General features: G+C 39.9%; 1 protein-coding gene across 1 annotated transcript in view; it reads left to right on the top strand.

Annotated features, from left to right (window-relative positions):
- Positions 1–3,278: 3,278 nt before the first annotated feature.
- The window catches only part of EXOC4 (exocyst complex component 4), a gene marked incomplete at its 3' end in the record, with an annotated part of 67,819 nt that continues 58,508 nt past the window's right edge, over positions 3,279–12,589 (top strand). The window contains exons 1-2 of the mRNA XM_009581077.1: positions 3,279–3,553; positions 5,740–5,849. Coding sequence (XP_009579372.1) covers positions 3,279–3,553; positions 5,740–5,849 — 385 coding nt within the window. The remainder of the gene's footprint in view (positions 3,554–5,739; positions 5,850–12,589) is intronic.

Genomic DNA, 12,589 nt, shown 5'->3' with positions numbered 1-12,589 from the left:
AAGATAGTTGACCATCTTGTTAGCATGGCCTGGATGGATACTTGGACTTTAAAGGCAATTGTAAACTACTACTGCTTGTGTTTCCAAGTAGTCAGCAGAGCTGTTGTTGTTATTACTGCTCTTCCTATTCACTTTCTGCTTCCCTTTCTTTGCCATCCATCTCTAACTCTTAATCTCCCTGCTTCTGGAGAGCAAAGCCTTTGTGATGACAGTGTCGATATATGCTGAAAAAGAGTTTTAAGAACTGATCTTTCCCAGGATAGTAAGGTGAAACACAAGCTTGTCAAGGTTTTTCTTGTAACAGTTCCATTGTTAGATCTAGCTGTAGTGTATTTTTAGTTTTGTGCATTCTTTGTAGACGTCTTTGCATCATTTTAGTTGCTTGTGCTACTGCTCTGTGGTAGGTTATCTGGCACACAAATTAGACATCTTTTAATCTCATATATTGTATTCTGAAATATAATCTGGGGTGCTGCTTTATAGCTTGCTTGTTGCCAGGACTTAAATCACCTTTCCATAAGTAAAAAAAAAAAAGAAGGGAAAAATGTTTGGTTTCTTTTTTTTTTAACATAATGTTTATGCTTGTTGCCAACTAAACCAATGGGAGACTTTACCTTGACTTCCATGAACTTGGATTGAGCCTGTAGTTACTTTCCAGACCCAAACTGTTCTGAACATTAAAGCTTTTCTCTTGTGCTCTGTCTTGATAATTGGCAGTAATGGGAAATGAAATATTGGAAAAGAAAACAGTGGTTAGGTGAGGCTTTACTGGAGCGGGGCTGCCTTATGTTAAAAGGCTCCAAGTGTGCATAACGTTGAAACTTGCCTGTGTTATTTACTTGTAGAGTTCAATCACTGGGAAAGTGACATTTGTCAAGGACATAACTTCCAGCTTGTCTGACTGCAAATACGAAGTGTCAAAAAGGACATCCAAAAAAACCACCTGACAAACCCCACCAAAAAAAAAAAAGTAGTTTTTTCCAGAAGAAGAAAGTTCAGTGCATAACAATATGGGGGTTTGGGGTTTGGGTTTGTTTTTTTTTTTCTTTTTTAAATACAGTAAATGATTGTTTCTCGATTTTTTTTTTTTTCTTTTTTAAATACAATAAATGATTGTTTCTCAAAAGACGTGTTTGAGAGCTGTATGTTGGTCTTAATAATTAGTTTTGAGAATAACTAGCTTTTTAGGAACTGGGAAGATAAAAATAGAGCCGAATGATCTGAGTGGAAAGCTTTAATTTTTTGTTGCTTGTGTTTTCGATAATACTTTTCCTGAATGTCTTGGAACCTTTTTAATGTCATTTTCCTGCTTGCTTTCAGTTCTTCCCTCACTGCATTTTCATCTCTCAGCTTCTCAGTTTGACAAATGTTGTTCCTGATCTTGTTCTTGCTTTGGTGAAATTGCTGACAGCTTTCAGGGCAGTGATGAATGCCTGCAACTCCCCTGAAGTGACTGGGGGGGTTAAAGTGCCTTTGGAGTTGGGAAATTTGGGGTTCATCTCTACCTGCCAAAGGAAGAAGATAAAAATTAGCACTTACACTTCTGCCAGAGGTTTCCAAGCTGTGTCTGCATGCCTGCTGAGCCTTCTCTATTTGTATGTACTCTGGCATGTCAGCTTTTTGGGGACAAGCAGATTTGGTTTTTTGCTTCATCTGTGGTGTGGTTTTGTGATGTGTTATGGCCAAACTTCCATAACTGTTCACAAATAGATACTGGGAAGAAAGAGGATGGATAGTGCTTTGTGTTAAGTGATAGGAACCCCGTAAATGCTGTTGAAGTTGCAGCGCTGGTGGGCTTAGGAGGTTCAATCCTCTGTGATTAATACTGTGACACAAATTCTTTCTCAAGACTGAGCTGTATCCTAAAGACTGGCAGCAAGGGCACGCTCGCATCATCCATGCAGAGAAAAGAATTTCGTTGTTAGGGACTTCTTGGCAAAATTTTTCAGGACGAAGGAAAAAGTGCAGCTTCCTCTTAGAAACTGCTCTGAATTTAAAAAGCCTGACTGCCCCAAAGCTGTTTCAGGGTCATTCTTGACCTGGAGGCAAGCAAAGTAATACATTGTTGATAGACGTTCTTTCAGTATAGTTAATATTTACTGGTATTAGGGGACCAGACCTTGGCTTGGCTGTCTACTTACTGTATCTCCTTGCTTTTCATTTTTAATGTTTAGCTGGCAGGTTTGCTATAAACTTAAATCCCGAAGTGCAAGCAAATGTCTTATTTCACTATTAGTATCTTCAGTTATTAGGGAATGATTTTTCTTTTTTTAAATTTTAAATCTCTGTATGCAAAACATGCTATTTCTAGTTTCTTACAACATCAGCACTGAGGTTTTGGAAACTGCAGAGGGATGCTGGTTTTTTGGGGTTTTTTGGGGGGTTTTTTTTGTTGTTTGTTTTTTTGGTTTGATTTGGTTTTTTGTGGGGTTTTTTTTTTTTTAGTAACTGTGGAAGTGCTCTGTTAAATAGTTAGAAAAACAAGTAAACTGGGAGAGATGCAGTGTTGCTTTTATGCACTGATTTGTCATTCCTGGTGGCTTTTGTCCATGTTTGGTTTTATGATATAAATGGAAATTCGGTTCCTCAGTCTAGTGCCCACTGGATGTCAGCTGGTTACTATTGAAGTGCATCAGCAGAGAAATGTTTCCTATGGCCTGTTTACGTTTCAGCATGTCTAGATCCCTGTCTGTTACTCTGTTGCTTGTATAAAGTTATTTTCCTTAATTTGAGCCTTAATTGAGCATTAAAAAACCCCCACACTCTTTAGAGATCAAAAGTACCTTTGAACTGGCAATAGCTTTCATTAATCTGATGGCTATGTTTATTTAAATTGTGTATTTACGTAACGTAGCAGCTATGTAGGCTAGAAGATGAGGCCTCCTAAGCTTTTTCAGCTATGTCATGACATCACTTTAGGCAAATAAGACTTAAGCCCTTTCTCCCTATTTATAGAATTTGGAATAATGTTTTGTTGGTGTTTCTTTAATGAAAAGAATAAAGACAATCAAACATCATTGTCAGTATCTTTTTCTAACGTTTTCTACTTGATAATCCTCTTATTTTGTGATAAACTGTGTTTTGATTTTTATTTAAGGAACTGTGTTTTAACTAACTTGTTTGATACATATGCTCAAAATATTTGAAGACTGCTCATTAAATCTGAGTTGTTCGGATCTTGGACCCTTTTTATATATTGAATTTTCTTTTAGGAATAGAAATAAAGAAATACTACTTAAACGTTTTCTGCTTTGAAAGTGTTTATGGATAGAATCATCATGGTGTTCAGACACTTCCCTAATCAAAGAGAAGAGTCCCAAGAGATGAATGAATTGACCTTTAAAAGTTGTCACGTGTTCTCCTTCCAGGTGTCAGCGGTGGACTCCTTGGAGGGTCCCCTTCTTCAGGTGGAGGGATTGAGTGATCTGAGACTGGAGCTCCACAGTAAGAAGATGAACATGCACTTAGTCCTGATAGATGAATTACACCGTCATCTTTACATCAAATCAACTAACCGAGTAGGACAACGCAACAAGGAGAAAGGGAGAATAAGGTGGGTTTGGTGTGATGCTAACTGAGGGCAACAGGTCTGGGAGGGAAGAGGACAACATTCTCCCTTTCATAAGTAGAAACTTTCTTGGGAGAGTGCCATCGATTTACACCTCAACCTTTCATTTTTGGCAAGCAAATTTCTCATGCTTACGGCTGTGGAGAGCAGAAAAACTTCAAATATGTTGATGCACCTTCGAGCCTGTGAACAGTCTGTTCTCGTTCTTTCACTTTTGCTTCGTGATTCTGTTGTTTTTTTGCTGCTTCCCACAGAATTGTGATGAGGTCAATTCCTTTTAGCATTCTTTTCCTTCTCTGATGCATATACCTTTCCTACAAATGTCATGATCCTGCAGCTCAGGTCAGGCAAAGGGAAGAACACAAGGAAAAATTGCTCATCTTTTCTTAGCAGACATCCAAGGTTTAAAAGACTTCTAGCTAGCCATAAGGTTACTAGCTGGAGGCTGCAATATGGAGGTGCCTGAGCAGTGTCTTCGCTGTGTTGTGTTTCTAAGGTGTTTGAAAGATGTTGAAACTTCTTAGCTGGTTGGTGCCTCTGATCAGTGGAAATCCAGCTTAAGTATAGGTGCCTGGCTATTTTTTCCTAATTTTGCGAATTCTAAGTTTGAGGGCAATAGAGTTTTTGGGAGGGAAGGAAGAAAGATAACGGCTGGAAAAGAGAGACACAATATTGGAGGATAACTTTTGTAGAGTAGGAGAGGTAATAAACAAGGGCGAGGAGCAAAAGGGGGGCCAGCATATGATAAAGATGCAGAGAAAAGGTAAATCAGCATTTTATTATGAGAAGGAATAAAAAATGCTTACAGAAATAAGAGGAGAGTAAGTTACGTTAAATGAATTTATGAAATAAAGGATTGATTGAAGTTGAAATTTCTAGGAAGGAGGGTTGCTAGCAAGTCATCAGTCTCTTCCTTACTCATCTTGTTAATCAAAAACAGACACAAAGCTTTGGTGTACCCAGATTATGGGACTACTAATTAACTGCATTTTTTTATGACTGCTACAGGGACCCTTATCTTTTTCTTGTTTTCTATCTTTTTTGACGTTCCCTGTTGCACATCATCGATATTTGATAACATGAACTCTTGCATCAAGGACAGTATTGTTGCTTTGTTTTAGTGTGCTGCCCTAGACTGACTGCTGACCAGGGTGCAACAATGTTTATAATTCTTTCTTGTATTGGTTTTAAGTGTGTTCTATTTAACATTGCTAAGCTGGAATGCATAGCTAACCCCTGTATAAGTATGGTGTTGTAGGTGTATGGGGAGTATGAGTGCTTCTTATGCAGGATAGTAAGCTTAGCCCTTGTCTTTGCAGATTTCTATAAGCATTTTGACCTCTAAGGGAACATACTGAACTCCATTGTAGGAGCCTTCTCCACTTCTTTCTCTTAAAAATGATTTCCTGCTTGCGTTCCCCTGCCGCATCCAGCTTCATGCCTTTCATTATGCAGCTGGGGCAGCATGACACATTTTTGGCAAATAATACTATGTGAATTTATTATGAAAATGACCAAGTAGAAAGTCTTTTCTTTTGGACTAAGGAGGTTCGTTTGGAGAGGCATGCATGTAGGTGTGCACAGGCATTTGAAGGGGAGGAAAAAGGGTGGAGGTTTCTAGTGGGAACTAGAAAAGCTTGAAGGATTTAGTGGTTGACAGAAGCCATGGAAATGGGAGCATCTCTTCTCCTCAATACGTAGTTTTCCAGAAAGATCTTAACAATTCCATGTTAATTTATTATCACGCTAGCAGTAGTTAATTGTGCTGGAGGTGAATGTGTCTGTTGGGAACTAATCACGTGCTATGGCAAGCTCCAATGTGCCTCTGTCCTGATCGTGTTGCTGTGACCAGTCAGACAAGTCTAGAGTGCTATTAAATTCAGAGAGGCCTTGGGATACCAAATTTTGTCTTTGATATGACAGTGTTCCCTCATCATTGCTTTTTTGGCTTTTTCCCTTTTCACTCAAATGTGTATGTATACACACTCACTCACATTCATCTGTGGACTTGTGCTTTAAGTTAGGTTTGGTAAACCTCTTGTATCAAAACTGTGTGTTATGTCTATCTGTTGCTTGGGCTTACAAATTTAAGAAATAAATGGATTATTTGTTGTGAACTAAGATGGTAAATAACAGTAAACTGTTTGCTTTAATTCTTTCCCCTCACACAGTTCACTTGTGAAAGATGCCTCTCCTGTACCTCTTATGGATGTTACTAACTTGTCTACACCTCGAAAGTTCCTTGAAACTTCCCAGTTCAGTACTCCTGGAAGCTCCAGCAGTGAGTATTTAAGTCACATGCATTCCTCACAGAATTAATTTGTAGATCTTCAGCTGATTTTACAGGAGTAGGAGTAGGCATATCATACCTCTTCATGGATGGCTGCTGGTGGGAGGTCCTGAGAGAAAAAGTTAGGAATTGATTTGTGCAATGTCATGAAATGAGTGAGTGGTATGTCCAGGGGCAGAACTTGGCCATATTTGCATTTTTCTTTTGGCAAATCACCCTTCCCCCCTTTCCCCCCACCATCAGCTTCAATTAAATACACTTAGTTGTCTGTGCCTGTTCTGATCTTACCATGTTCTTGATACCTTGGGCAGAAGAGATATCTACAGTCAGTTCAGTTTGCATAGAGGTTTCCTCTGCATTATTTAATGTAGGCAGGCAGGTATGTGTAGATGTTGCGGAAGTTTTTTTGCTGTGTTGGAGCCAAAAGGTCAAAGCTTTTCCTTGTGGGAACTTTGTAACTTTGACTAAAGGTCTCTCTATACAGAGGAATAATCTGGTGGTGATCTTTGTATACCTATTGCTCCAACAAACGCTGAGCGAAACACTCAGTTTCATTGGTGCTTTTGTATGAGGCTTTGAAAGTGCTGCGCAGATGGGGAATTAATCCTTGTATTTTTTCAGAGGATTAATAAGTGGGCTTGTCCTTGTTTAACAAATGAATAAAATGAATAATACAGAAGTGACCTACATCTCCCCCCTTCCTTTCAAAACTTGACTGTTTCAGTATTCCGCAAATGCAGAGAATCTTTCCTTCTCTTCTCATCCTTATTAATTCTTTTGTCCCTATTTTTGTCTGCTTGTTTCTGTTTTTTCGTGTCATGCTTCCTAGACTCTTTCGTTTATCATTCTTATCTTTTGCTCTTGTAGAGGTTTTTGTTATTTAGCCCTGCTCCTGTAGGGTTGGCTAGTCTCTCAGAGCCTGAGGCTGTATTTCTACATAGTGGAGATTTATGAGGAGTCACTTGTGACACGCCAATGCAAACTTTCAGAGCTGGAAACTGCAGCTTGGTCGTGGAAACCTGGAAGAGAAGAACCGTGTGAAAATTCTGGGGAAAAAATTTAAAAGTTCCTGTTCTGTCCCTGTGATCATTGAGAAGTTCAGTTCAGTTTCTTGCTAAAGATGACATGATTTTGGGGAGCTGAGGAAATAAACCTCCCACTGAATCCCAGTCTCACTACTGTAAATGTTAACTTACTTCCTTTTCGATGAGTTAGTTGTATAGCGTCTGCCACTATTTTCCACCTAAAATATTAGTTGTTTGTATAGTAAGGAAAAAAAAGAAGTCTGAGGTTATGCAGCTGATAGGGATCTCCCATCACGCCTTACGATAGGGGAATAGACAGCAGGAGATGTACCTACTGAAGAATGGAAATCCTATCTTTCTTTTAGTACGTTTAGGGTCTTCCTTAGTGGTTTTTTTATTGCTAGTGTAATATTAACCTTAAATATGCTCTGAAAAGTATTTTGTTGGCGCTTGTCACCTTTGAAGACTTACAGAGCCCAGCCAATCGTTGATGCATCTGCTGAGATTGTTAAGAGATTTGTTATTATCCAAAGCTGGCCAAGAAGTTTTTTTCCTAGCTGTAGCCAGTGTAAACCTGTTTGTAAAGATAAATGCATTTTTAGTGTTCATGCTGGACTACTGCAATTTTATCTGTAAAGCAAAGTCCCAAAGGCATCCTGCTTTTTCAGAGCCCATGACTCCATGAGCAGTGACCCCAGTGTGCCCGTTTATGTACGGCCCTTTTCCTTGAGCAGAGTCCCGTTCAAGTTTACTGTGCTGATTTTCAGGGTATAGTTCTTGTACTGAACTGACTGTGATCATCCATGACAGCCTTGCCCACCATGATTATGACTTTGTATGATAACAAGGTTATAGGAACAAACAGTGTCATCCAGTACGTGGACTCACAGTTGTTGGTTATGGAGGTCTTCTGAGGAGCAGAACCAAAAATAACCAACTTCAGCTTCGAAGTAACAAAACTGCTTATCTTGCTGCAGTTGCAACCAAATCTAAATTCCAGATTTTGATAAAACTTCTCCAGAATGAATTGAAAGTAAGCCCGGGTTATCCATCTGACAGTGATGTTTATAAACTTTCCTAAGATACTTTCTACAAAGCATGAGTGATGTGCATTAAGATAGAAAGGTAAACCAGCGTGTGAAGGATGCCTCTTCTATAAAGAAGGAGCAAAGTGCAAGATACTGATTTTGATTCCATTTTTTTGGCAGAGATGAGGCCAAGACTCTTTTTCACCTTCTGTTGCTTGGAATAGGACATTGGACCCTTATTTAATGTATTAGCTCCAGTTAGAATATTGAGGTTTGGGATTTGCTTACCTGGGCCATTCAGACATATCTTTTTATACAAGTAGTGAGACTGTGTTTTCAAATAAAAAAGATTATTAAGTTATTCCTTTTTTTTGGTGGTTCCCCCCACAGTATACCAGGCAACATTTGCATATGTAAGAAGAGAAAAAGGTGTGTTATAATCACTTGCGACAGCAGAACAAGAGGTGGTACTAGCATTCCTACAGCATAGCTAGATAAGTGTTTTCTGACTCATTTGAGACTTCTAAAAATCAGTAAGTTCTAATTTTATTTGCTCAATGCGATGTTCATGGTGTTAAAAATCACTTATCCTAACATGCCCTGATAAACAGTTATTTCATGCCGTATTTGAATGAAGGTTCTAGGGTACAAGCAACAGGTAAGAACCACAGCAGCGATCTTTAAGAACCAAGTTGTTTGTGAACATGAAACGGCATCGCTCCTTTCACTCCAAATGCCTGAAAACAAAGGCTCTGATGGCTTCATCCTCAACTCTAGTAAAATTGGTATAGGTCAGTTGAGAATCTGTCTTAAAAATTCTCGTTTCTGCAGATCTGTTCTTGCTCTTCATGCCCAACACACCAGAAAATGTCTTAACCTGGCTCCTCGTTACACTCTGTATCATTCAGTGAAGTGCTGGGCAAGTGTCCTGCAGACTGGGAAAGATGTAGATTATAGCAGAAAACATTTGATTAGCATAAAGTATGCATATGGTTTTGCTTCAAGTGCACAATGTACTTATGTATATTTTTTCCACATAATTTTATTTAAAAGTAGCCTTTTCCAGGACTGCGGAACTACCAGACAATTTAAAACTTATGTGTATGCATAACGAAAGCTGTTTCTACCTTTAGTCATTTAAGTTTTTTGGCTTTTTATTGATGAAACAAAGTGGCCGTGCATATTAATGCATGTCATTATAAACCACTGACTCATTCAACCCATCTCAGAAAAGATGCCAAAATTTTGAGTCCTTTCAGCATTCACTTCCCAAAGGAGATGTTACCTTGTGCTGTAGAATCTTTATAAGGAAATTAAAGCTGTTCCTGCTGCACTTAAAATAAACAAAACCTTCAGTAATGTTCACCTGAGGATTGTAGATATGGCAGTTCACCAGTAACGTTTTCCCTTCATGTCAGTTCAGAGAAATAAATCCACTTTTAAATTCTATTTCTCTGCTTGAACCTTCTGTACTCTGAAGAGTATTTATGAAGGTTCCTGCATTGCCAGGCTCTTCCTGGAACTATAAAACGTGCTCACCCAGTACATAGCAAACCCAAGAGCGCCCTTTCCTGAAAAATTCCTGGTAATATTTTTTAGAAATCTGACAAAGATGAGCTGAGGTGATGACAATTAATATTGTTATTGATGGCATATGTAAATTTTATGCTGAACAGATAATATACTTCAGTGATGCATACTTCTCAGCTCTAAGAGAAAAATGTAGCTTCTAGATCCAAGCAGTATGGTGGCTTCTAAGGTCAGGTCTAGTTACTGCTCCTGGCTCTGTTTCTTCAAGAATGCAAGTACTTCCGTGGAGGTGAAAACATGTGGAGACCTGTGAACTTGGCCCTGCAAAATACCTGCAGGAGCCAGAGCTTTAGGGTCCAACTTTAAAGGTGTCTCTAAAAATGCCATTGTGGCATTCTCTGTTTGTTGTCACAGTTGCTGCCACTTCAAACATGCTCAACAAATACATAAAAGATTCTTTTTTTTTTCCTGTTAATCTCACCTGAGGATCTGACACCAGCTGGGTGATTTTTCTCTATCATTTGTAATAAAAATTAAATGATCCCCTCACTGAACCAGAGTTTTCCTGTTTTAGCTGTTTTGCATTTGCACAAATCCAACTGAGGACTTGATCGGAAGGTGATGGGAATCCAGCGGCGAGTCTGATTCTCTCCCGCTGTCATTGCAGTGCTGCAAAAAAAGCAGAGTTTGTTCTTATCTCAGGGTAAATTTCTGCACCTAGAATGTTTAAGAGGAAGTCTGTTCCTGCAGTTTAAGAAGGGTTTGTAGCTACACAATAAACATGAAAGCCTATGAAGTAACTTTTTGTGTGTCTGTTTTTGCAGGACCACGATTTCTCTCACTGGTCCTCACTGATGGTTCGTGTTCCGACTTGATGCTAAGCACTGATGCGTGTAATCTGTGTGTGTGTTTGGGGAAGGGAAAGTCGAGAAATTTTAGATCCTTGTGATGAAAGCCGAAAGGGTAATGCTTAGTCAGTCTTCCTGTGTAATTACATTGGTTGTTCTTATACGTGGTCCCAACTGAAGATATTTGACTACCATGCACTTATTTTTTATTTGGAGACTTGGTTTTCATGCTTGTGTGTATTAGGAGGATTTTGAACGTGGCTTACAGAGTTGCTTTGTACAGTTTTCTCAGAATGAAATGTTGTTATAATGGATTTGAAAGAGTAGCCTTGTCAAATTAAAATGCCTCTGTTTTTGAAAGACTAACATCCTTAAAGCTGCAGATGGAACTGAGTGAACAACAATTTTAGAAAGAGGATATTTGCTTTGAGGCTTTGAGGTTATTGATCTCCGAGATCCATTTTCTTCTGGGCTTGGTAGTAAGGCAGAGAAGAAAAAGACCAAAATTTTTAAAGGACCCATTTCTAAAGTAACTGTCCGTTTGTTGCTCATTGTCACCATGCATGGGTCAGAACAAGGATTCAGCACCAGAAATCAGCAGGTGACGTTTCTTCAAATCTTAAATTATGCCTTTAGGGCACTAGGAACTTGCATCCTTTTCTCTAGAAGGATTGAAGGCAGAAAGGGTATAATCAGAAAGGATGTAAATCATGGAAAATAGTACATTAAATTTTACTAGTTGCCCATAAAAGCACACAGCTAATGAAATCTTCTGTAATGAGTAGCAGCAAATTTTGGCTGTTCATTGGGACAAAAAACAAGACCCAAGAGTCTTTTCTTTAGCTGCTTTGCTTAAATGAGTTATCAGCATTGACTTTTCTGGGGATCAGACTGGAGCTATCAAAATGCCTCTTGCAGCAGGTTTCTTTCTTGTGAAATGGCAGAACTGTACAAATGAGGGTATCATCAATTGGAACAGGTGTTTTTATAGGGCATCATCAAACCAGGGAGCCGTCAAGGAAGTTTCCACCTTTGTAACTACGGAGGTGATGAATCAATGATGCACACGATTCAGCTTTCTAGTGATTTAAACTGAGGGTAGATTTTTGACTGCTTAAACACGGAGCTGTGCGTTTTCAGATGCACCACTTCAGTGATGAAACATTTTTGAAAATGGCTGCATATTTCATTAGAGAATGTGGCAAAATCATCACTCCTTTACGCTGTTGTCTTGAGAGGCTTTTGAGAAACCATACTTAAATGTTCCGCTTCATAAGCGGTTTTCAGAGATCATTAGGACAAGAAAATCATCAGGAGTAGTCAGCATGGCTTCACGAAGGGGAATTTGTGCTTGACCAACTTGATGAACTTCCACGATGAAATGACTGGCCTGGTAGACGAGGGGAGAGCAGTGAATATTGTCTACCTGCTCTTCAGTAAGGCCTTTGACGCTGTCTTCCATAAGATCCCAATAGAGAAAATGTTGATGTACAGGCTGGAAGAGCAGACAGAGAGGTGGATCAAAAACTGACTGAATGGCTGGGCGCAGAGGGCAGTGATCAGCAGCACAAAGTCTAGTTGGAAGCCGGTAACTAGCAGTGTACCCCAGGGTACACCTGGGAGTCCTGCTGTGTTCAGTCCCGTTCAACATCTTAATTACTGATCTGGATCTTGAGGTAGAGTGTACTCTCAGCAGGTTTGCAGACAACACCAAACTAGGAGCAGTGGCTGATATGCCAGAGGGTCGTGCTGCCATCCAGAGGGACCTGGACAGGCTGGAGAAGTGGACTGACAGGGACGTCATGAAGTTCAACCAGAGGAATTGCAAAGTCCTGCCCCTGGAGAGCAACAACCCCAGGCATGGGGTCCCTAACTGGGACATGCTGGGGATCACCAAGTTGGAAAGCAGCTTGGCAGAAAAGGACCTGGGGGTCCTGGTGGACATCAAGTTGAACATAAACAGCCAGCACGGTGCCCTTGCCACAAAGAAGGCTGAAGTTATCTTGGGTTGCATTAGACAGTGTTGCCAGCAGGTCAGGGGAGGTGATCCTTCCCCTCTACTCAGCACTGGTGAGGCTACACCTGGAGTCCTGGGTCCAGTGCTGGGCTCCTGCGTACAAGAGAGATATGGACATGCTGGAGAGAGTCCAGCAAAGGGCCATGAAGATGATGAAGAGTCTGGAGCACCTGTCCTATGAGGAAAGGCTTAGAGAGCTGGGACTGCTTAGCCTGGAGAAGAGAAGGCTCAAGGGGGCCTTAACAATGTATATAAATGCCTGAAGGGAGGGTGCGAAGAAGAC

Source organism: Fulmarus glacialis, unplaced genomic scaffold, assembly GCF_000690835.1.
Source record: "Fulmarus glacialis isolate BGI_N327 unplaced genomic scaffold, ASM69083v1 scaffold5887, whole genome shotgun sequence".
Taxonomy (NCBI): Eukaryota; Metazoa; Chordata; class Aves; order Procellariiformes; family Procellariidae; genus Fulmarus; species Fulmarus glacialis.
This window is presented reverse-complemented; position numbering and strand designations above follow the sequence as displayed.